At 39.1% G+C, this 25,331-nt stretch overlaps 1 protein-coding gene across 5 annotated transcripts in view; it reads left to right on the forward strand.

The window, feature by feature from the left end:
* Nucleotides 1-25,331, forward strand: part of dtnbb (dystrobrevin, beta b) — a 43,743-nt gene that overhangs the window by 1,234 nt on the left and 17,178 nt on the right. For 4 of the 5 annotated variants that reach the window (XM_086273893.1, XM_086273895.1, XM_086273896.1 and 1 more), the window contains exons 2-10: nt 1,193-1,238; nt 3,178-3,245; nt 3,457-3,537; nt 3,655-3,868; nt 9,450-9,535; nt 9,794-9,948; nt 10,048-10,153; nt 10,770-10,936; nt 17,706-17,830. In XM_086273893.1, the coding sequence (XP_086130019.1) occupies nt 3,179-3,245; nt 3,457-3,537; nt 3,655-3,868; nt 9,450-9,535; nt 9,794-9,948; nt 10,048-10,153; nt 10,770-10,936; nt 17,706-17,830 (1,001 nt within the window). In that variant the 5' untranslated portion in view covers nt 1,193-1,238; nt 3,178. The remainder of the gene's footprint in view (nt 1-1,192; nt 1,239-3,177; nt 3,246-3,456; nt 3,538-3,654; nt 3,869-9,449; nt 9,536-9,793; nt 9,949-10,047; nt 10,154-10,769; nt 10,937-17,705; nt 17,831-25,331) is intronic. The other variant, XM_086273894.1, reaches the window with a different exon arrangement.

Raw genomic sequence — 25,331 nt, forward strand, 5'->3', positions numbered from 1 at the left:
TATTTAGAATCACAATTATGATATATAATTGGTCTGACTTTATCCAAACTACCATGCTTTGCCAGCTCCAAAGGCATGTGATGGTGTTTAGAAGCACTGAAGCAGATTTTTGACTATTGCACAGAGTGGTTTTGCTGCTTGTGAAACGAGTGGTTGTTGTCAAAGAGCTGAAGATGAGTCATTCAGTTGCTCAAAAAAATTAATTATTTGGAAAAAATCTGACATTTCGTTTGGTTTTTCAAGCAAACATCAGATTCCCACAACTGGATTTTCTGCTTTACTCAACCCGCTGTTTAGGAAGTGGGAGGTTTTGCTTGTTAGAAAGCCAGGCTGTAGTTAAAGAAATCACCCAAAGCTGTCGTATGGCAAAAATATTGATTGAACATTTGAGAAAAATATCAGCAGATTGTTTGATGTTGAAAATAGTCTTTAGATGTGGCTCTTATTATATTAATATCTATTATTTAAAACTTAATTTCAATGAAGCGTCCCCTTTAAAAATCTTTGCTGGCTCTTGTAAGCAGCACAGAGAAATGTTCAAGACAAGGGAGAGGTGCGAGTTTGTGACTGGAAATAGGCTCTGTCATAACATTAGAGATCAGTCTGTCTAAAACAAGGTTGGATAGAAGTGAAAGCAAAATAAAAAAGGGGGGGGGGGCTTCTTGTCTACACACTTCGAACCTTGGCTTCTATGGTTTGCTGATCAGCTGAATGCCCTCAATTCACCATGAGAATAAGCAAGTAATCTAAACATGTTTGGGATACTCTTGAGTCCTTGGTCCCAGGGACACCCAGTGCTAATGGCTTATTGGCTATCCCTAATGTGCTCTGTGTCCGTCATCATTAAGTGGTTCCTTTGCAGCTCAGTCGGTGTCATTAGCCCACAGGATGCAGTCACTGCTGAGCGGGATGTCATAGAGAATTATCATTTGCACAGACCACAGGCACTGGAGTGCTCCCTTGCTGGCTCACCAGTATCTCTACAGGAGGCGATGGAGGGGAGGTTAAGAAAAGCACAAAGTGAGAGTTAATAAGTCCTTGAAGGAGGTAAACAAGGGAGGTGTTAATTACTTATTTAAAAGTCTACTACATTTTGTCAGCGTGAAATAGCTCATCTCTCGTAGTAATGGTGGTGTCGAGTCAATATCAAGACACCCTCGCTGACCTTTTTCAATTTGTTTTTTTTTCACAGGGTCAACGTTTAAGGCTTCACTTTGTTGACATACAGTGTGCGGCAGGTAAGTACTTTTAAAATCAGTGTGACATAATATGTCACATGTAAAGCATGTCATATAAGCGCTTGGTAAGCAGGAAAGGATACGGTGTCCATGTGCAAATTGTCTTCACGGTAAATTATTTTTGTCAGATAAGAAAACAAGTCCAAAAGAATTGGTGGTAACGGTAAATTAAATTGTCCTGTGTTTGAGAGAAGTGACACTGTAAAGAAGTGACTGGAATCACAATAATAAAAGCCATGGAGATGCTTTTGAAAAATAGTACAGAGAAAGAAGTGAATGAAGTAATGAAACCTGTGTTGTTTCAAAGGGGGCTTTTCTTTCCCTGCTGAGCTGAGAAGAAAACATACACCAGCAGTGAATCCTGTTTGAAAATGCACAACAGAGTCAACAGTGAAGTTCAATCAGGCAGCAACAGTTAAAGCTGTTCAATAGGCATCTCTTCTTTGGTATCAGATAATTATTTGGGGGCACTGAGAAATATTTACATGCTCGTGAGTTTAGAGCTAAATAGATTTTGTCATCATATTTTAAAAGATTTGTAGAGATTGCAATTTCCTTGGCTTCTTGAGATTTTCTTTCTAAGAACTGCAATAGACAGCATACTTTTCTTTAATGCAAAATTTATTTTCACTAGTAAAGAATTGATAAGATTGAATAATTTTTCCAAACTGCAGTAAGTTACACTTACTCTTTCATTGCTCATACCGAGGCTGATACTGATAGCTTTAGCCATTTTGCCTTTGCTACCTTTTTAAAATATCCATGTTCAGCTTGGTGAGGGGGATTTAAGTGTCTTATTAAATTTGTTGTTCCATTTTGTGGCGATTTATTTTGCCAAGGTTTGTGTCTTCACCCAATAAGATGCTAGTATATGACTGTTTGCCTATGCCATTGTGGTCTGGCCCATAATAAGCCATATATGTACATGAGGCTGACTGGCTGGTCACCTGTCTGGGCAAAGAACACTGGAAATCAGCTGATTCTGGTCTCTTGTTGGTCAGTTGGCGCATCTCTAGTTATTTCCACTTCCCCCAAGAGTTAGATCGCGTAATTGATCTAAAACATTCTCACATTGGTAAGCTAGTATAGCCAGAAACTGGTAAAACTGTCTATGCAGAAATACTGGAATACTATATATAAATATCCCTTATGTAACCCACCCTAAACTACAACCTATTCTGGTCATTATGTGAGTTTTAGAAGCTGGAGAGCAAACAATTTCCACATTTTCAAATCTTTATACTAAGCTAAGCTATTTGGCACCTGATTGTAGCTTCATATTAAACCTACAAATGTGAAAGGATATATTTTTTTATTTTTCCTTATATACCTAATGAAGGAAGTAACATCATCCGGACAGTGTTAAACTCTTCTTTTTAATAAAAGTCACAGTTCTGACACGGCTATTCTTTTACCAAGCACACTCTCAGTATAATGTATATATAATTTCTTTTCAGTTCTCTGTCCCTTCTCGGTAATAGGGAATGGACTAGTAATAAACAAGTGAAATTTCAAAGCAAAATCATCTACATAGTTGACCAAGGTTATATTGATGACTAACGCTGTCCTTTGTGCAGAGGGTAAATTGCAAACTTCCTGCTGGTACAGCCGTATTCAAGGGTTCATCTGAGTGTTTCAATAATTCATTATAGCCACATAATGGATCACTTACTGTGTGCCCTCCACTGGTAAATGTAATTTAGACTTGAACACCAGATCCTTTTCTATTCTGTTTTATCCACAAAAATCATCTGTTCTGTATATATCTGCATTTTCTTTAGTTTTATGCAAGAAGTGTAGTTCATTCAAATCCTTCTTAGTCCTATCTCTATGACTTCTGACACTGAAATGAGTTGTGTGTTGCATTTATTACTATGCTGCTGTGCAGTAAGCACAGTAAGAGTAAGTGCTGCATGCACTGGTGTTTGATGTGCCACAGAATGATCGAGGAAGGCAGTAAACGAGGCAAGGCCATGGTGGAGAAGAGACAGCTCTTCATGGAAATGAGTGAGTGGAGTCGACTGCGAGAGATGTCTTTTCACTATCTCATGTAATGCACAAACATGCATGGTCCCTCGCGTGTAATTCCTCCCACACAGAGCGTATCACTGATTAAATAAACATTCAAAAAGCTTTAAGTGATATTTTTACTTTGATATCAGATTACATTTGTCAGGTATAGATGATTTTTTGAGACTGCGTTTCTCTTATTTTTCAGGAGCTCAAAACTTTGATGTCATCAGACTGTCAACTTATAGGACTGCCTGCAAACTTCGGTTTGTGCAGAAGAGATGTAACCGTAAGAAAAAAATGTCACCTCTTTTCAGCCGTTATAACACCAGCAGAAACATTTGTTTGAACATGAATGCAGACTTGATTGATTGTATTCTGTCTGTTTGCCAATCCCCCCTCACAGTTCATCTGGTGGATGTCTGGAACATGATCGAAGCCTTTCGTGACAACGGGCTCAACACATTGGACCACAATGCTGAAATCAATGTGTCACGACTGGAGACTATTCTGTCTTCCATTTACTACCAGCTCAACAAGCGGCTGCCCACCACCCACCAGATCAATGTGGAACAGTCCATTGGGCTCCTGCTCAACTTCATGGTGGCCACATATGATAGGTATGGAATAGGTGCACAACACAGAGAAGTACTATACTGTAGTCTAGTCTGTAGGTGGTGTTGTTTGGATAGAAACAACAAACAACAAAAGAGTAAAGGCACAGCTCTTATTTAGGATCTTTTAAAGATAATATTTACCAAAGGAGGGTGGCACATTGGAGCAGTGGTTAGCACTGTTGCTTCACAGCGAGATGGTTCATGGTTTGAATCTGCTGGCTAATAGCAAATTCAAGATAAGTGTAACTGCAGGACTGCAAGAAAATTTACTGTATGCAGTAAAAAAAAAATTCAACAGAACAACAAGCAAAGATGAATCCAACATGAGTTTTGCAATAAACTGTAAATAGTTTTTATAAATAGGTTAAAAAGACAAAAAGTGGCTACAGATTACTGGATCAAGTCCACTAATATAAAACATGTGGAAACCTCACATTGTCACAAAAGAGGAGCTGAAGCCATCAACTATTTGACATTGTTGCTTCAAATCAGTTTTTAGGTAATAATCAATTCTTAATCGCTTATAAAATGCATTGCTTAAAAAAAAGCTTTTTCTTATTTGAAATAAGATACACAAATCACACAGATATCACAAAGATACAGACTTGGCACTGACTGAGGAGACACAGGAAACACGGAGCACAGGAGGAGCACAGGAACAGAAACCAAGAAACCAGAAATGATAAATTATGAAATCAAAGACTATATAATAACTGAAAATACAAAACACTGCGTCACTGACCCAGGACCGTGACATAAACTTTGTCACCTGCTATCATTCTGTTGTCAGTCTGCTATTGAATGGGTCAAGCTGGCAATTATGTACTTTATCAAGCTAAGTGTTTTTCCAGTGTTGGATTTAGTGTAAACTTGTTCAGCTAACATTATCTCAGGATGGTCATGCAGTTGAGTCGTATTCCCAGGGTATTTTCATTTATTATTTTCTATTTATTTTCATTCTTTTAACAAAAAATATTGATATTTCATGTCCCTGGGTTAATACAGTATCACCATGCAAAAAATCACAATACTGTGCTGGTTCGATTTTTTTTCCCGCCACCCCAAATATCTCAGCAATTGAAGTTCAAGAGAAGAAGTGACAGTTCTAAAAATGATCTACAGCAGATCAATGGTGTCGAAAGTCATCCCCTTAATAGAAGAAAAAACTAGTAAAAAAATCCATCAAAAACCTTACACAGGATCCGAGAGATACACTGGAGCCTGCAGATAATCCACTGTTTGCTAAAGCCTCAAAAGAAATGGTAGGTTGGCTGTCAAGGAAGGGAAACTAGGATAAAAGACTGAGGTGTGCCAAATTACACAAGAACCGGAATGAAAATCAGTGGCAACAGGTCTTGGATTCATATGATTAGTATATATGGAGGAGATCAGGTACAAAAGTATCTGCAGCTATCTGTAAAACACAGTACAGACTCTGTCATGGTTTGACTTTGCATTTCAGTCAGTGGTTTTGGGGGATCTTATCAAAATTGATGGAATTATGAACGTAGAAAAGTGCCATCAGATTTTGATTCGCCATGCAATACCATCTAATATAATCTGATTAGCAACAACTTCATTTTTCAGCATGACAATGATCCCAACCTTGCCACTGCAGTAAAAGCATACCTGGATAGAAAAACAGTAGAAAACTATCAGTCATTTGGAGTGGCCTCCCCAGAGCCCAAACCTCAACAGAATTAAACAAAAGGGAGCCAACATCCAAAGAAGAACTTAACTTTGAATGTCCTTCGGGAAGTGGGAAGAGAACTATTCCTGACGACTACTTAAAGAAATGGCAAGTAAGAGAGTTCAGGTTGTGTTGACGAATGTAGGTGGTTAAATTAAATACTGACTTTCAAGCTCACTAATAAATCAGTAATTTCGGGAGCCTTTTCTCATCTTCCTAGCAAAATATATAGAAATCTGAGGTGGCTCTGGACTTTTGCATAATGCTCTTTTTGAACCTTTTTTAAATCAAGTGCAGTTTTAAAATTTCAACCCATAAATCTTCACAAATCCACATTTCTGACTCTGTGATTTGTCACACTAACAGAAAGACTGCCACCTCCCAAAGATTTGCTTGGGCACTTCCAAGTGTTCTCCTTCTGGTTTGTGTTGTGTTATATGTGATTAAAAAGACCAGGGGAGAACATTTCCTGTAGCTGCTTAACTTTCAGGATGTTAAATAGACACTTATACATGGCTGAGTTATTTCCAAACATAATCAAAATACAGTAAAACCATTACTGGCACTTAGATGGTCCATGGATCTTGTTTTCAGAAATCCCAGAAATACAGATTGGTGCAGAGGACAGAGTATCAATGACCCAGCAATCGATGAAGAATGTAAAATGTTATTAACTTCTAGTAGGTTCAAAATCAGGATTTTAGGTGGGTATGGATCAGGCTAACAAATAGACTCTAAGCTAGCTAATAATTAAGATTATACAAGCATATTTACTTTTATTAAAGGACCCTGTCTATGTACATTTAACTAACTGAAATATTAAACCGCTCATCAATCAAAAATGTTAACATATAAGCTACCCTGTACCGGTCGACAAAGTCTGGTAACCCTGGAGATGTTTTACGGTACGTCCCTCCTCTTAATATCCACTTCCTGAATCAGGGAGGTTTATTATTGACCATAAAGCACTCTCTCATTATTGTACCTCGTGTACTCAAATTGATTGGCTGCTTGCCCTCTCCATTCAGGGATCCATTCAATTGGTTTACTTTTATCTGTAAAGCCATTCTGGTCCCACTCTGTTATTATTCATGCTCCCGTATCTCTGTGAAACTTTTGGAAACGACTTGCTGCAGTCACAGGAAGCAGTTTTGCTATCTGTCCCTCAGGTCCAAACTGAATTAGGCAGGAGAGCTTTCATCCACTCTGTTACTTCTGCTCGGAAGCAAGAGCTAAATGAATCTCAGACGAAACAAGCTGGTCTCGCTAGGCAAGTTAAAACGATTTATAAGAAGAATACAGGGAGTGCAGAATTATTAGGCAAGTTGTATTTTTGAGGAATAATTTTATTATTGAACAACAACCATGTTCTCAATGTATTAGTATTTTTTAGTATTTATTTATTTATTTATTGTCATTGTCAAGAACAATGAAATTGCATTTGGGGCTTCCATACAACCCAAAAAAAAGAAGAAAATAATAAATACCCCTTAAAACCCAAGTGTACATATTTAACCCAGTGTGACTCCAATGCAATAAGACAATCCTTAGCAATAATGTTCGTAGAAATTCAGACAAAGACCTGAGAAACATGACAAAATACAACAATGCAACCCATTCAATATTATTGTACTGTGAGATATGATATCAGACATGATAGTTATCTATTTAAGAAAGAGGGGGGGGGGCAGGAGGGGGAAGAGAATAAAGATATGATGCACCAATGCAGACCAGTTCATTGCTATTAAGAAGTTGGATATGGTTATTGTCCGTGAGAGGGGGGCAGAGAGTTCAGGAGCCTCACAGCCTGTGGATACAGGCTGTTGGCCAGTCTGGATGTTCTGGCCTGTATAGACCTGTACCTTCTCCCTGAGGGCAGCAGATGGAAAAGGTGGCGCGCAGGGTGATGTTGGTCCCGCAGGATACTGTGCACCCTCCTCAGACAGCGAGTGGGGAAGATATTACTGATCTCTGGCAGACTTGTTCCAATAATTCTGCCAGCTTCTTTCACCACCCGCTGGAGTGCTTGCTGATCGGCCTTGGTGCAGCTGGGGAACCACACTAGAAATCCATACGTCAGAACGCTGCATGAACCCAAAAAACTCATTAATATCAAAGCTGAATGTTTTTGGAAGTAGTTTTTAGTTTTAGCTATTTTAGGGGGATATCTGTGTGTGCAGGTGACTATTACTGTGCATAATTATTAGGCAACTTAACAAAAAACAAATATATACCCATTTCAATTATTTATTTTTACCAGTGAAACCAATATAACATCTCCACATTCACAAATATACATTTCTGACATTCAAAAACAAAACAAAAACAAATCAGCGACCAATATAGCCACCTTTCTTTGCAAGGACACTCAAAAGCCTGCCATCCATGGATTCTGTCAGTGTTTTGATCTGTTCACCATCAACATTGCGTGCAGCAGCAACCACAGCCTCCCAGACACTGTTCAGAGAGGTGTACTGTTTTCCCTCCTTGTAAATCTCACATTTGATGATGGACCACAGGTTCTCAATGGGGTTCAGATCAGGTGAACAAGGAGGCCATGTCATTAGTTTTTCTTCTTTTATACCCTTTCTTGCCAGCCACGCTGTGGAGTACTTGGACGCGTGTGATGGAGCATTGTCCTGCATGAAAATCACGTTTTTCTTGAAGGATGCAGACTTCTTCCTGTACCACTGCTTGAAGAAGGTGTCTTCCAGAAACTGGCAGTAGGACTGGGAGTTGAGCTTGACTCCATCCTCAACCCGAAAAGGCCCCACAAGCTCATCTTTGATGATACCAGCCCAAACCAGTACTCCACCTCCATCTTGCTGGCGTCTGAGTCGGACTGGAGCTCTCTGCCCTTTACCAATCCAGCCACGGGCCCATCCATCTGGCCCATCAAGACTCACTCTCATTTCATCAGTCCATAAAACCTTAGAAAAACCAGTCTTGAGATATTTCTTGGCCCAGTCTTGACGTTTCAGCTTGTGTGTCTTGTTCAGTGGTGGTCGTCTTTCAGCCTTTCTTACCTTGGCCATGTCTCTGAGTATTGCACACCTTGTGCTTTTGGGCACTCCAGTGATGTTGCAGCTCTGAAATATGGCCAAACTGGTGGCAAGTGGCATCTTGGCAGCTGCACGCTTGACTTTTCTCAGTTCATGGGCAGTTATTTTGCGCCTTGGTTTTTCCACACGCTTCTTGCGACCCTGTTGACTATTTTGAATGAAACGCTTGATTGTTCGATGATCACGCTTCAGAAGCTTTGCAATTTTGAGACTGCTGCATCCCTCTGCAAGATATCTCACTATTTTTGACTTTTCTGAGCCTGTCAAGTCCTTCTTTTGACCCATTTTGCCAAAGGAAAGGACGTTGCCTAATAATTATGCACACCTGATATAGGGTGTTGATGTCATTAGACCACACCCCTTCTCATTACAGAGATGCACATCACCTAATATGCTTAATTGGTAGTAGGCTTTCGAGCCTATACAGCTTGGAGTAAGACAACATGCATGAAGAGGATGATGTGGACAAAATACTCATTTGCCTAATAATTCTGCACTCCCTGTAGAAACCTAATAAAGCAGGTGAATAATCATTTGTACGTCCACGGTCAACCGTAGTTTAAGGTTTAGTTAAAGATTCTTCACATTTTGTATGCTAAAGGATGCAAAATCAACACTGCAGTCATATTTTTCAATTTTATTTTTGTTCGTACTCCTGAATGTTAGTTTTTCCTCTTAAATGACAAAACTTCAGGTTAAATTAAAAAAAGAAGCATGAAAAGCATAAAAACCATAAATTCCTAGTACTATAGGAGCAGAATTAATAAACAAATGTATATTTTATTCATTTTGAATTCAACTTTCTGCTTCTTGGAATGCTTTCCACTTGCAGTGAAAGCCATGGGAAGTTGACAGTTTTCTCAATGAAAGCCATGCTGGCAACAATGTGTGGAGGGAAGATTGTTGACAAACTACGCTGTAAGTACAATTTTGACTGCTTTTTTTAAAAGCTGATGTTTTGGTTAATTACATATGCCAGGGTCTGCATGTAGTTACTCGAGTTAAACACACAGGGGCACTGCTGCAACATATATACAGTATTCATTTATTTTAAATGCATTAAGTTAATGCTGAGTCTGTGTACCTAGGATCAATAGTTTCCATTCACATAAATGTCAAGTGCCGGTTTGCATCCTGTTTTTGCTCAAAAGTAAAATGTGACATTTGCTTTCTCAGATATTTTCTCGCAGATCTCCGACTCCAGTGGCGTCATGGTGTTTGCAAAGTTTGATCAGTTCCTTCGGGAGGTGCTGAAACTCCCCACAGCCGTGTTCGAGGGCCCATCATTCGGCTACACGGAGCACTCAGTGCGGACGTGCTTCCCTCAGCAGGTAGGAAGAGAATATTGAATCAGCTTTCTCCTTTACTTTTTTCAAAGTCTTCAGTGCTTTACACTTGTTCAACGCATGCATGTGTGTGTTTGTATCTAGAAGAAGATCATGCTGAACACATTTTTGGATGTGTTGATGGCAGATCCTCCCCCGCAGTGTCTTGTGTGGCTGCCGCTCATGCACCGACTTGCTAATGTTGAAAATGGTAAGTTTTCCCAAACCAAATTTAATACTGAGAAGAGATGCTTGAGAAAGGAATAATAATTCACTATTTTTAGACATTTTCTCTCATGGTAACATTTTATAAAGTGAGTGAAATATCATAAAAAACCAACAAGGAAATCCTGTTATACGAAAAGCCAGAAGAAATCATGAAACCAGTCTTGGCTTGGCTCCAAGACCAAAATCAAGACGATGACAACAAATTGTGTAAATAAATTATAAATGTACTTTCCCGTCGCTTATTTCTCCAAATGAATAAAAATATTTTCTCTCTACATTTCATATGCTAATGAGGGGGCGGGGTGGGGGGACGTGGGCTGTCTTAAAGATGTGTCATAGTGTCAACTTTCTAGCTATTGGTTGTTACAGAAGTGGTGGAGTCAACTCAGAAGATCATTTTTAATTGTCCTTTATCTGTAAAGCATTGACTAATTTCTCAAGTAAATATAGTGGAGTATAAGGTAACATAAAATTGACATACGTAAAGTATCTGAATTTTTTTATTATTTAAAACAAACCAAATACAGAAGTAGCTCTGAGATTAGTGACATCACCACTCTGACAGGAAAGTGTCTTTGTTTTTGTGTTTATCCACTCAGTCTTCCATCCGGTGGAATGTTCTTATTGCCGGAGTGAGAGCATGATGGGTTTCCGGTATCGGTGCCAACAGTGCCATGGCTACCAGCTCTGTCAAAGCTGCTTCTGGCGTGGCCATGCTAATGGTCCCCATAGCAACCAGCACCAGATGAAGGAGCACTCGTCTTGGGTAAGGGGAAAAGGCTCTGATTATTTCTCAGTCTTACATTATGCTTTTCCCATTTCCATACAATTGAAAAGTCAATATCTCTTCGGTCTCATCTCGACTGATTTTATGACATAGCAACCATGTGCCCACATTTCTCGTCCTTTCAGACAAATTCAGCAGGGATTTAATGGGGTTTTACTCATCTTGGCAAATAAAATTGTATTGACTGAATTTACTGTGTTGCTGCCCCCAAAGCTCAATCATTGTGTGGATGCTTTAAGCATCCACACTATTGAGTTCCTCTTGGGACTTCCGTACACTTTTTGGCACTTAACTACTTCCGCAATTTTCAGCCGATTTTCACCGTTCAAATTTTAAACTATTCTGCTATTTCTGCTAATGTGTGCTATGTCTTTTGGTATTTTTCACTATTATACTTTTTAAAATATTAAGCTTAATTTGTCCCATTGAAATGAATGGGAAACTTCTGCAATTCTGCTAAAATTTGCTTGTTTCTGAAACTTAACTACTTCCTCATATTTTCACGTAGAACAAGCATTCAAACTTTAAAATGTTCACAAATTATTGGGCTATTCATGTGTGATTCAGCTTTTTCAAATCTTTTACCGTTTTACTTTTATGCCTCTTAAAGTTTTGAGTTGCACAATTGTGATTTTTCACAAAATACATGCGTTGTTATGGTTGCTATGCTCTTGGCTTCCAGTGTGCCACTGAAGCTTTTGCAGTCTTCTCTTCATGTCCGAACAACTGTTTGCTACTTGCTCAATTTTCACTCAACTTCCACAAATTATACATCAAAACGTAGGTATTTTTGCTGGCTTTCAGGAAATGTCACTATCATTGTTGTGGGATTTATAGAATTTTGGCAAATCTCCTCAGACCAACACAAACTCTCAAAACTCTGCATAGAAAGTCAATGGAGAGCTTGTTCAAAATCATCGCTGGATTTCTGTAATGAGAGGCATATTTGAATCGTCATATCTCCTTAACGAAGCGACTTTAAGACATGAGGCTTGTCCCGGTATATCTTCAGACACTCCTGACGCTCACAATTCAAGAATTTCTTTCTCACCTATTACCGTTCTGAAATGAGTTGGACTTGTTTGAGGGTAGGAAATTCGTCCGTCGCACAGATTTCTTCAGATTTCAAACTCTGGAAATGAACCACTTTTTTCTCTCGTCATAACTTTTTGTTGGATTTCCACAGAGACCTGAAAATTTCCATGACTGTTCACCAAAGCCTGCTGTCTCTTACGGTGAAAGAATGATATCAATGCTCCAAATAGATTTCGAGTTACAAAGCGTTGTTTGAGGGCAAGTCAAGGCAGTTTTTGCTTCACTCTACTCAGTTATGGTGCATTACAAGTCAAATATCTTTAATAATTCATATTTTAATGATAAATTGTTAACACTGGAAGATTCCCCCATCTCTTCTGAACAAAACGGTGTAAGAATGACCGCTCTAGCCCCTACGGTTAGGAAATTATGGTCATTTGTTTGAGGGGAGTCGTCACTATGAGAAATAGACTGCAATAATCCTGTGCCTCTCTGTGCTGCCTGTGTAAACAGATGCACCTGTTTTGGCGGGAAAACGTAAACAGCCACTCTGATTGGTGGATTCAAATTCAGCAGCTCCCAGGCTGACCTAGAAACTTACTTCTCTCTCCCTGTGTGTGTGTGTGTGTGTGTGTGTGTGTGTGTGTGTGTGTGTGTGTGTGTGTGTGTGTGTGAGAGAGAGAGAGAGAGAAAGGCTTTTAATGGGATGATCTCATTCTAAGATTCAAATTCAATATATTTAGACTGGTTGACTGAATTGGATCTTGTGTGTGTGTCTCTCTGTGCATGTGTGTTTCCTTCTGTGTACATATTTCTGATTGTGTGGCTGTTATATATTTTTTTTGCTGATTTTTTTCATTTAACAAGTATATTTGAGGGACTCTCAGCATGTTCAGCATTTTTTCAGCTGTCCATTTTGCTTTTCCAATTTTTCTGTTTAACTTATTACTATTGTGCTAAATCAAACTATTTCTGCTATTTTATAAGATTTGTGCTTAATATACTATTTCTGCTTTTAATAGGATTTGTGCTTAATATAGTATTTCTGCTTTTTATAGGATTTGTGCTTAATATACTATTTCTGCTTTTTATAGGATTTGTGCTTAATATAGTATTTCTGCTAAATGTAGTATTTATGCTTAATCATACTATTTCTATATATTTCTGCCAGGCAGCCAATCCTCTGTGAGGACTCAGACACATATCACATATCAGGGCCTGCACGGCTTCCCAGCCAGCCAATCATGTCTGAGGTCTTCCGTTTCCTCTCTCGTCATATCTCAGCGACGGTTGTACAAAGAGCAATGAAAATCGCAGTCAAAGTACACCAAAGTCCGCTGATTCACCCAGCACAAGAAATATGCCTCTAGTCCACCTAGTTTTTGAGTTACACAACGTTTTGTAACTCCAAAAAACTGCGTTTTTCGCCTCTCACCGCGATCTAATTCTGACTCCTCATCACCCTGTTTTTCAAGATGGCTCCTCTCTTTCCCAGTGGCGCAGTTGGTAATGACACGGGTCTGCAAGCCAAAGATCGTGGGTTCGATTCCACCTTGGTCAACATGTTTTTTTCCCTACAAATTAATACACTGTCACAGACCAGTAATTCATATTCATCATTTATTACAATTCTGCAAACTGTTATGATTTTACCAGCTTTTCTAATATGGACCTCACATTCTTAACACTCCATGGCACAAATACTCTTCCCTTTAGGCTCTGTGTATGTGTGTGTGTATCAATATTTCTCCCATTTTAAAGTATTACTCCTCTATAATTGTATTTCTGTTAAATCAAAGTACTTTTACTACATCTTAGTACTTCTGCTCAATCATAGTATTTCTGCTAAATCATAGTATTTCTGCTACTTTTTGGTACTTGTGCTAAATACAGTATTTCTGCTAAATCATACTATTTCTACTATATTATATTTTTCTTTCTAAATATAGCATTTCTGCTATATAATTGTATTTATGCTATGTTATAATATTTGTGCTAAACCAGAGTATTTGTGCTGAAACATAGTATTTCTGCCAAATGATAGTATTTCTGTCAAATTATAGTATTTGTGCTAAAACATAGTATTAATTTAAAATTACAATATTCATAGTTCATCACAGTGTCTCTGGTAAATCACAATATTTCTGCTAAGTTCTGCTATGCTATTGTATTTCTGCCAAGTATTATGTTTCCTCTAAGATATTGCAGTTCTGCTAAGTTATTACATTTTAGCAAACTTCTTTTGCTTCTGCAAAGTTTTTACAATTTCTGCAACTTTTCAGCTTTTTCAGCTAGTTTTTGCAGACAGCTTCAGCTTAAAGCATCCACACTGCATTTTCGCAGGAAATGCAAATTTTTCTAGTTATGTTATAAATTGAAACATGGGAAGTCTGAACCCATTTCACATACCACTTGGATTTTACACAGAGAAGAATGACTGCTCTTGTAGCCTGAGGACTGGAATGACATGCCGGAGAAAAACAAAACGCTTTTTCTCTGATATAAAAAAAGAAAGAAAATTATAACATGGGGTAGGTGCATGCATCTGTTTGGGATGTTGTCCTGCTTCCCTGATAAATTGGTATGATGTACGCACACCAGTGAAATTATTTGCTGTTGCCATTTGGATGCTTTTTCTGTTAACCTCGGTCCTGATTACCTGGCAGTATTACTGGCTATGTGACAGAAAAAAATGGATGCTTATCCATTTTTCAATTGCTCTCTATCTGCCTCCAAGTGCAGTACATTTATTTTTCCTACTTTTATTTGTTAGTTAAATCTCAAGTGTGAGATTATACAGGCAAGGACATGCATTTTTATTCCTACACCACATCTCACTACGTTGTGCTAACATTAAGGTTCGTAGCAAGAAAGAGGAGTGCTGTTTACTACAGCTCTGCACGTCGCCCCGATTTTCAAGAACAAGGTTGATGTGCAGAGCTGTAGTAGCTACAGACGGATGTGTTTAATCAGTCACACTATGAAGATATGGGAAAGAACTTGAACTGTATCATTTTTATGTGCATAAAAACTAAATACCATTTCTGCTTGCCCTAGGGAAAATAAACATTTAGCTCAACATATGAGGACCATAATAAACAATAATAAATAAAATAAACATTGGTACTTAAAAATATCTGGATCATATAAAACATGGTTAAGAAGCATTTAGAATAAAATCATTATAGCAGAATAAAATGCTTCTTTACCTTCTTCCTGACTGCAGGTGAGAAAACAGGCTGCGAGATAGATGGCAGGGATCATTTATGATGCTGTCACCTGCTGTTTTCACAATCCTGTTCAGTTTGTGTCTTTCCTCAGACCTGCTGTTTCCAAACCAGCAAGTGATGCAGGACATGATTATGCTCTCGGTGGTGCCTCTGTAATAGACTGTCAGGGGTGGAGTGGCGAGGTCCCGCTTCAGGTTCAATGTCTTCATGTTACAGAGGAGATGGAGACAATGTTTTACCTCCTTAATGAGGGCTGTGGTGTTGTCACTGGAGTTCAAACCTTCCTTCAGATACACTTCCTAATACTTGGTGCACTTTGCCTGCTCTACTATAGATCCACTGATGGTCAGTGGTGGGACACAACTGGAGGTTGTCCTCCTGACATCCATGATCATGTCCTTAGTTTTGTCTGTGTTCAGAGTGCTGAGTGTTATCTGGTAGAGTGGGGTCATTAAGACCTGATTGCACAGTGGGTTTATAGCCTTCTGCTGTCTGGAACGCAGCCACAAGCGCTGCGTGTCCTTGTTGTTTGTAAAATGATTTGACAGTTTTTCACATAATGCTTGTTTTCAGTTGCTTCTTCGTATGCTATAGGCTGAGCTGTTTCCAGATGATAACTCTGATCCTCGGTGGTGAATAGACTCAGTTGTCAGCTGTGGCTTGTCACCAAGTGTCTTGACAGTTCTGATGACAGTCACATCGTCTGTGCATTTGTTTACAAATTCAGTGACAGCATCTGTGTATTCCTAGAGGTTTATACAACTCCCTTGATGTAGCTGTGTCTCTAAAGGTCCACCGTGCGCACTCAAAGCTGTCCTGCAAGGATGTATTAGCCTCATGAGGCCGCTTTCTGATATCTGACTTGCCGGAGGCATTTGGCTCATTCTGGGCCTGCATTCAGGTGTCAACATGACAGTCAAGTGATCAGAGCTACCAGTGAAAGAGTTGGTGAAGGTAGTTTAAGAAGAGAGCTGAAAATTAGTGAGCAGCAGTACAGCTTCATGCCAGGAAAGAGCGCTACAGATGTAGTGTTTGACAGCGCTGATGGAGAAGTACAGAGAAGGTCAGAATGTGTTGCAATGTGTCTTTATGGCTCTAGTAAAATCACATGATAGGATGCCAAGAGAGGAGCTGTAGTACTGCACAAGGAAGTCAGAAGTGACAGAGAAGTATTTGATGGTGGTGCAGAACATGAGGGCAGCAACAATAGCGAGGTGTGCATGAGGAGTGACAAGGTGGGGGTGGGATTACATCATGGATCAGCTCTAAGACCCTTCTTGTTTGCAGTGGTGATGGACAGGCTGACAGATGAGGTCAGGCAGGAATCTCCAAGGACTATGATGCTTGCAATTGACATTGTGATCTGTAGTAAGAGTAGGAAGCAGGTGGAAGAGAGCCTGCAGAGATGGAGTCATGCTTAGAGGGGGAGGTGAAGTTGAAAGAAGCAGTGAAGGTGCATGAATATAAATACCTGTGGTTAACCATCCAAAGCAATGGACAGTGCACAAGAGAGGTGAGTGGAGATGAGCGTCCGGGGTGATTTGTGACAGAAGGATAACAACAAAAGTGAAAAGAAAAGTTTCTAAGTTGAGACATTCGGTCAAACAAAAGAAAGACATGAGGCAGAGTAGAAGGTAGCTTAAGGTGCTAAGATTTTCATTGGGAGTGATCAGGAGGGACAGGATTAGAAATGAGTACATCAGAGGGACAGCTCAGGATAAGCACTTTGAAGGCAAAGTTAGAGAGGCACTGAGATGGTTTGGACATTTGGAGAAGAGTGATAGTGAATATATTGGACAAGGGATGTTGAACACAGAGGTGCCAGCCAGGTGGAAAACAGGAACACCAAAGGATGTAGTGAAGGAGGACATGCAGAGGATTAGTGAGAGCCGAAGAGGATGCTAGGGACAGGATGAGATGAAGGCAAATGATCTGTTGTGGTGACCACCTTGTACCGCACTAAAATATGTTGAAAGATGCTCTAACCTGCCAGTATGAGAAAATATAATTTAAAAAATCATAAGATATGAGTGACTTCAGTTAAGAAGTTAAAGTATCACTCATCAGAAACATTAGGGATAGTACTGTATACTTTTCCCATATAATTCAGAGTTTCCTAAAGAGTGAAATACAAGTGCTGGAAATCATCCTAAACCATTGGTCAGAGTAGCCAAACCTAAATGTGTTTGTTATATTTTGAAGCTTCTTCCCTTATTTCTCCTGAATGAAGCATTGCTGTCAAGCTTCACTGCAGTTTTTCAGCCATTTGGATTAAAGAATCCACCGAACCTGCTCAATAGAAGCTTTTACTGAGTATGCAACAAGTACTTCTCATCCCCACTTTTCCCACAGTAAACAACGTCTTGACCTAGTTATGTAAATGACTTCTAACAGCGTAAAACTGTTTTCACTCCAACACAGTCACAGCAGTCAACAAAATTGCAAAGCTAACCAATGCGTTGTTTGTCTTGCCTAACTCACAGAAGTCTCCGGCTAAAAAGCTGAGCCATGCCATCAGTAAATCGCTAGGCTGCGTCCCCATCGGAGAGCCGCCACATCCCGTATTCCCCGAGCAGGCCGAGAGACCACAGGAGCTCACCCACACTGTGTAAGTACTCTTCCCAATGCATTTGTTCCTGCTCTCTCTGTCATTATTGAGGGAACCCCAGCAGATTTGTTGATTAACAGCATGGCAAGGATCAGTATCCTCATGATCTATAGTCTGCTACCGTCATGTAACTGCCTCCATCTTTCCACTTTGCTGTCACCACATGACTGATAGTGCGCCATCCTGCTCAGACATCTCGTCCCTGATTATTTGCTACCATGGAAATGCTGATATACTACACAGATTCAGCCGCTGCTGCCGTTAAGCGCAGTCATCCTCATCAGTCTGTTGGCAATGAAACAGGGACGATGGTATAAATCTCAGATTCTAGGCTTTGGGAAATCATTATAGAAAATGCATTATATTCTGCTGGTGTCCTAAACCCTGAAGACTCATTTACATTTCAGCTGAAAAATAGTACTATTAACATAATCAATTCCACCACTGAGATACTTTCACGTAGCGTCTTCTTTGTTGCACTGAAACTCCAACGCTTTATGGTCTCCACCAAGACAACATCTAACTGTGTTTTGAGTATAAAAACAGTGGTCCATGGTTGTTCTTGTCTATGGCGTTAACATGATCGCAGGAAATCTCTCAACTTTTGTATTTGAGCTTTCGACAGTTCCCATAGCACGTTTCATAACAAAATCCCGCTTCATATTCCAGTCACGACCATAAATCTAAGCTGTCTGTATATCCTTTTGTTGCTGGCAAGTGTCAGTGAGTAATTGATAGTGCACTGCATCACAGGGGAGAAAGTAGCTTCGTGAATACCAAGAAAATTGACACAACGTAAATACATTCGCATGATTTCCTGTTTTACCCCGATTCGCTTTTATATCCAGACTCTGCCCACTGCCAGGGGGCTTTTTCTGCATTGTGCCCAAACTTATGTGTTTAAGATGGAGTTTACATTTGCATAAATTTACAATTCATCACAACAGGGAGAGCCAACTGTCGACCCGGATGTTTTCCTCCTACTGAGAGATAAGGCGATTGGATTAGCTTGCACACTATAGGCTGCGTAGCATGAAATTACTTCACACAAGTAGATTAATATTGATAAAAAATAAAATTTGTGGCTAAAATATATTTAGAATTATGTATCTCTAGGGGCCACAGGAAGTTGCAATCCATATCTATATCTATCTTTTTTTTATGATGTTGATTATTTCAGACAGTGTAGTCACGGAGAATATGGAGCTCCGTCACAGAGAAACCAGCTGGGGCTTTTGTTTAGAGCTCTAAAACTGGTTTTAATTGCTCAGTATTTTCTGATGTAAACTAAAATTTGCAGTGAGAAAAGGCCCTTGATTAAATAATACTGAATATAATATAGCTTAGAGGAAGTTGTACCACGATTATTTCTACTTTTTATAATTTTACTTTTAAGTTTTAATAGCTTATTGGGCTTTAATAAAAAAAATATGTTTGGCATTCTTTCTTTGAAATTCCAAGAACTTATTGTTATGATCTCCTTTGAGGGTTTTGAACACAAAGTGCATCCTCATGCTCTTGCAGATGGCATTTTCAGGTTGCTGAAACTCTGTATTCGTGTTTGCTGACTTTTAGGATAATGGATGTGACTGTTGACCCCTTCTTTTTATATCTTTTTGTCTCTATTGTTATGTCTGAAAGGGCATTTACAAAAAAAACAAAACATCTATTTTTGGTTCCAGAAATGATTTTATGTTTTGATTTGTGTGGCGATGAAGTAGCGCCTCTCATCAGCTGTGCAATGAAAAGAAGCTTTTAAACCTGACAACCCTTCAAAATATGTATTCATCAGCGACTGTCATTCTCAATTTTGGTTCGGATTAAAAGCTCCCAAATTTAACTGTGCAGGTCTTCAAAATAGCAGGCAGATACATCTGCAAAACAACACACAGGGGGAAATAACAGTGTTGTTTAGTTCTTTGGAATATGATCCTTAGTATGAAATTATACATTAAACATGACACTTAAGTCTGCTTATCTTTAGATGTGAGAAAAGTACTAGCATGGCTCTATCTAACTGTAACAAAATCTAGAACCTCATTAGCATTTTATATGTTACACAATTACTGGACACTTTATTAGGTACACCTTGCTACAACAGGGTTGGATCCACTTTTGTCTTCTCAACTGCCTTAATTCTTTGTGGTATAAATTCAGCAAGGTGCTGCGAGTGTTCCTCTGAGATTTTGGTCCACATTGACGTGATAGCGTAAACGCAGCTACTGTAGATTTGTCGGCTGCACATTCATGAAGGGAATCTCCCATTCCTCCACATCCAACAGGATTTCTATTGGATGTGGCGAGATCTGGTGACTACGCAGATCATATGAGTGCAGTGAACTTGTTGCCATGTTTAAGAAATTAGTTTGAGGTCATTCAGTTCAAATCAGGTTAATTTATATACAGATAAGGACAATATTATTAGCTTCTCTCCCTTTATTTAAAGTATTTTCCAAGCGCTTTTAAACAGAGCAAGGAATTTTTTAACACAGCTTTTCCAAACATCCTGGTTTTATTTTGTATGCTTACTTTATTTTACCTTGCACACAGAAACATAATCATAATTCAGTAATGTTCACTTTGGTCTTCTGGAGGTAGTTCTTCACCAGGAGTGATGTGTGTTTGGGATCATTGTCGTGTTGGAAGACAAAGTGATAACTCAGACCCAGTTTTGGTGCTGACCGTTTGAGGTTTTTCATTCAAAATCTTCACATATCCTTCTTCCACTTTCCACCTTCCACCTCACAGTTCCAGATGCACTGCAGCATCCCCACAGCATAATACTCCCACCACCATGTTTCACTGTGGGGATGTTGTTCTTTGGGTTGTACACGTCTCATGTCTTTCTCCAAGCATAAACAGTTTCAGTATGACCAAAGAGCTCTAGTTTTGTCTCACCTGATTAAAGGGAGTGACTCCAGTATTTCTGTTTCTCAACGTTGTCCTTAGAATACTTCAGGCTTGAAGTTATCTTTTTTGTATTTGTTTTCTTGGTGTACAACCTTGCAGTCTGTTCCTGTGGAGGGTTCGAGTGATTTTCGTCTTTAAGACAACAATTGCCAACTTGGTAAGTCATTCACTAGAGTTTTGGCAGTTGTTCTGGTGTCTTTTGACACATCTCTTTATTTCCAGAGTAGAGCTGGGCGATAGAACGATAACGATATGTATCGCGATATAACTTTTACTCGATAGAGAAATTAAGCTATCGCGATAGACCTCGCCGCTCTTGTCCTCAAAAAAAAAAAAAAAAAAAAAGGTCAGCCAATCCAAATTAAGTAGCGCAGAGCCGAACCAATCACAGCCGCAGCGTCACGTCGCGTGACTTGTTACGTACAGCACAAGTGCCAAGCCGCACGTGTGTTTGTTTGGGAAGCAGCCAGCGGGTAATGGAGCCAGCGCGTAATGGAGGAAATGAGTGTGCCGACTAGAAAAATCAACCGAGCGTGACCGAAGAGAAAACAGATGATGGTTCCAATGCCGGAGAGATTGTCAAACGGAAGAGCCATAGAAGTTCCGTAGTGTGAAGGTATTTCGGCTATTTCAAGTCTGACAAAGAACAGAGTAGCGTGCACTGTAAATTGTGCCGAAAGCAAGTCTGGAAATACAATAAACTGGTGCATGCGTCACACTGTGCGCCACGTTATTGTTTCGGTGAAATGAATTTCTACAATACTGTTTCTGTTAATTCTACTCTCTGCAGTGTTTAAATGCTTACATATATACACAGTTACTGTCCCTCCACACATACGACTCGGTTCTGCTTCTATGCCGCAGCTTTGTTTACTTTTTCCCACCGAGGCTTCTAGACTTCTGATTGGCCAACATTTCTGCACAGTTAGGAATCTAGCGCCACCTGCTGCTTTGGCATGTTCATAGCAGCGTTTGCCTTCATTTCTGCCTTTATGTGTGGACGGGATTATTTTTTAAAACGAAAACGGAAAATCTCCGTTTTCAAAAATACCCGTGTACGTGTGGACGTAGCCTCAGTCTCTGACTGGAAGCGCTAATTCGTCATTCGGCTTTTGTCAGACTAAAGTAACTGTTACAACTGTTTGAAAAGCTAAGCTATACAACAAGGAGAGATTGAGAATTTCCTTTTAGTTCTCAGTTTATTTGATATTGACAAAAGTTAGTCAGTTTTGTCTGTTCTTCTGTAAAACAAACTAAGATTTATTTTTAGAATTAATATTTTGTTTCTAAGTGGAATTGACAATTTAGTCTGTTTTGTTTGTTCTATTTTGAAACTTAAACGCTTTAGCGGCTGCCTTTTGTGTAGTTTGCAATATTTGCCTTTATTTATCTGAAAAACTCATGTTCCTTAAGTACATCTACCCTGTTGAACTTATTATGGGAAATAAATATTTAAATAAAAACAAGCTGCTGATTCTTTCACATTTTACTTGTGAGCAACGGCACATTTAAATCTTACAAATATAGTTATTTGGCTTATATCGTGATAGATATCGTTATCGCCTGAAATGAAAAAAACATATCGTGATATGAAAAAATCTCATATCGCCCAGCTCTATTCCAGAGTCTTTGAAATCTTTCTCTTCCTGCTTCTGCCAAGCTTGTGCCGTACTGTGTGGCTCTCTTTGAATTTCTTGATGATACTTCTCACTCCAGTTCTTGACACTTGGAAACGCTGCTATAGCTTTGCATATCCATCTCCTGCTTTGTGAGTGCCAACAGTTCTTTTTATCTCAAGTCCAAACCGATTTCTTTTGTTTTTGGCGTGATGCTTTCTCAAGTGACAGCTCAAACCCATGCCGAAGTTTTTATACTGTGTGCAAATTTGGAGATAACTCTCAGTTTTAACTTGATTTTACAACCTTTACAAGGTTAAATTTCATCAATACACATCAGTAGTTTGTGCAGTTGCTTAATAAAAAGGTCAGTTCTCCAGAGGGACTAATAATATTGATCATGGTAATTGGTAGATGTTTTTTGTTTTGTTTTTTTCTGAAGTAATGTGTCTAAAAAGAAATTATTTCTGGTTTCTAAAGAAAACTACAATGTATGGAAATTCTATGTTACAAATCCCTTGCTATGTTAAAAAAACACTTTCTTCATCTGTAGTGCCAAATCACAATAACAGCCACCTCAAGGCACTTTATACTGTAAGGTAAAGACCCTACAGAGCAAGCACTATGTGATGGTGGGAAGCAAAAACTCCCTTTCAACAGGAAGAAGCCTCCACCAGAAGCAGCCTCAGGGAGGGGCACTCATCTCCCTCCACCAGAGATGGGCGCGTTACTGTAATCCGATTACTTTTTTCAAGTAACGAGTAAAGTAAGGGATTACTATTGCGAAAACGGTAATTAGATTACCGTTACTTTCCCGTAGGAACGCTGCGTTACTGCGTTACTAAAACTGATGTTTTTGCGAGAATGTCTCATGACAGTGACGTAAGCGAGTGCAACGTTAGTGACAACAGCTGTGTGCAGATCAACAATGGATAATATATCGAGTGCGGAGAGAGTATGAGCATGCAGCGTTTAAAGCGTGGAAGTACTGACCTTACTTTGAGTTTGATTCCATAAAAAGTGACAAAAACATTAGCGTCTGTTGTGCGTGGGAAAAAAAACTTCTTTTTACAGCGAAAAAAACCCCTAAACTTCCGAACAAGCACGAGTGCGCTATGACGTAATGGGAAACTCACAGAGAAGCTCGCGGATTCTTCCACTGACCGCTGCGGCACACCTGCACCAGGGCAAACCTCCGCCTACGCCAGTCCTGCTTTACAGGTGAAAATAGAGCAACAGGACCGCTGAGTCTTTGATTTTATTTATTTTCTGCTGTGTTTTACTTGCATCTATGTGAAAGAGTGAGTGTAAACACAAAAATATTTTATTTTATGTGCTGGAATGTGCAGAAAATAGGTTTAAATGTTAAACAAATTTTTTCCGTCAGAGAATGTTGCATATAATAAAATTTTTGTTTGATGCATAAAGTTAAACGATTAAAACTAATGAAACAAGTTTTAAAAAGAGACTTTTCCATTTGATTGCCTTTTGTATGATGGATTATGCAGAAAAAGTAGAATTGGGCTGAAAGATCTATCGCTTTATCACCTATTCAGGTTGTAAATCATGTTTTTAAAAAGTAACTAAGTAATTAATTACTTTTGAAAATAAGTAATCAATAAAGTAACAGGATTACTTTTTGGGGGAAGTAATCAGTAATTAGTTACTGATTACTTTTTTCAAGTAACTTGACCAACACTGCCCTCCACCAGTTTGGGGTTAAGTGGAAATAGGGAGACAGGACAAAACCAACTAAGAGAGAGAAGACTAAATTGTAATGACATACTGCAGTGGTAAAGAGTGAAAAGAGGTGCTCAGAGTATAAAAATTACAGTTAGTGGCTGTGAATAGAGCGGTGCTTCAACCATGTTTTTTCAGTAATTATGAAGAAGCAGCTTTAAAACTTAGCTTAACTTAGCATAAATACCAGAAATGGGGGAGCTAGCTAATCTGGCTCCAGATGAAAGTTTAAAGTTTAAAAGCCTCCCAGCACCTCTAGAGCTGATTAATTTACATCTGTGATGTTTAATAAAACATAAAAACTGAAAAATAACAACTACGCTTTGATGTTATATGATATTTGTTGTTTGACTGTAAGACAAGGACAAAATTAAATTGAACTGTACCGTTAAATCCAACATCAAATTGTAAATCGTATGCCCTCGTTGTAGCCATGAGCCATGAGTTCTGCTGCTAATGGAATAATTCTGTTTTTTAATGGGCAGTTTAATAAAAAAAATGATGGGGGAACACAGCAATTATCTGCATACCATTCCGAGTTCCCTGCTGGCTATAGAAATGGATCCCTCAGATAATTAGTCACAGGAAAACTGCCAGGCTTCTACTTTTATTCTACATCGACTTCATTTTACTGGTGATGCATAAGAGTGAGAGAGATGCAGTGTTGGAATACTAAAACTATTGCTGCTGCTTGCCAATTCTGATGAATGTTATTTGTGAAGAGATGGTGTTTCATATCGTAAAAGCAGAGGACATACATCAGTGCGATCTCTTAGGTGTGTGTGTGTGTGTGTGTGTCTGTGATGGCTGACGGAGCTTCTGTGAGTGACTAATAATGGCAGAATCAGGCTAGAGAGTCAAGTTTGATCAAAACGCCCAAATCGAACGGACACGAGTCTCCCAGTTGTCCAAACTCTCATATAATCTTCAGACAAAGTGCATCTATTCTGAAACTATTCTGAAATATTTACTGGCATCTGAAAGCAAAGACCAACAGTGAGCTGAGCTGTGAATTTCTTCTCTCCACTCTAACTGTCAGCGAGATTCTTGGGGATTTGTGTTTTAGAGAGGAGTTATAGGTTTGGGATGCACTGTCTGTCTCAGAAACTTTAAATCTAGGATGCGGCTTCTTACCTTCAGACTTAGCACTGCTTCTGCCAAAAGACTTTAAGCACCAAAACAGACTAAGAGTCAAAAAATAGGCATCTTGCCGTACTTTGCATTTAATGTGGAAC

The sequence above is a fragment of the Aulonocara sp. 'chitande type north' Nkhata Bay genome, linkage group LG19, assembly GCF_057382095.1.
Source record: "Aulonocara sp. 'chitande type north' Nkhata Bay isolate Kocher_YH1m ecotype deep benthic linkage group LG19, A_spYH_male_GT1.1, whole genome shotgun sequence".
In the NCBI taxonomy this organism is placed as follows: Eukaryota; Metazoa; Chordata; class Actinopteri; order Cichliformes; family Cichlidae; genus Aulonocara; species Aulonocara sp. 'chitande type north' Nkhata Bay.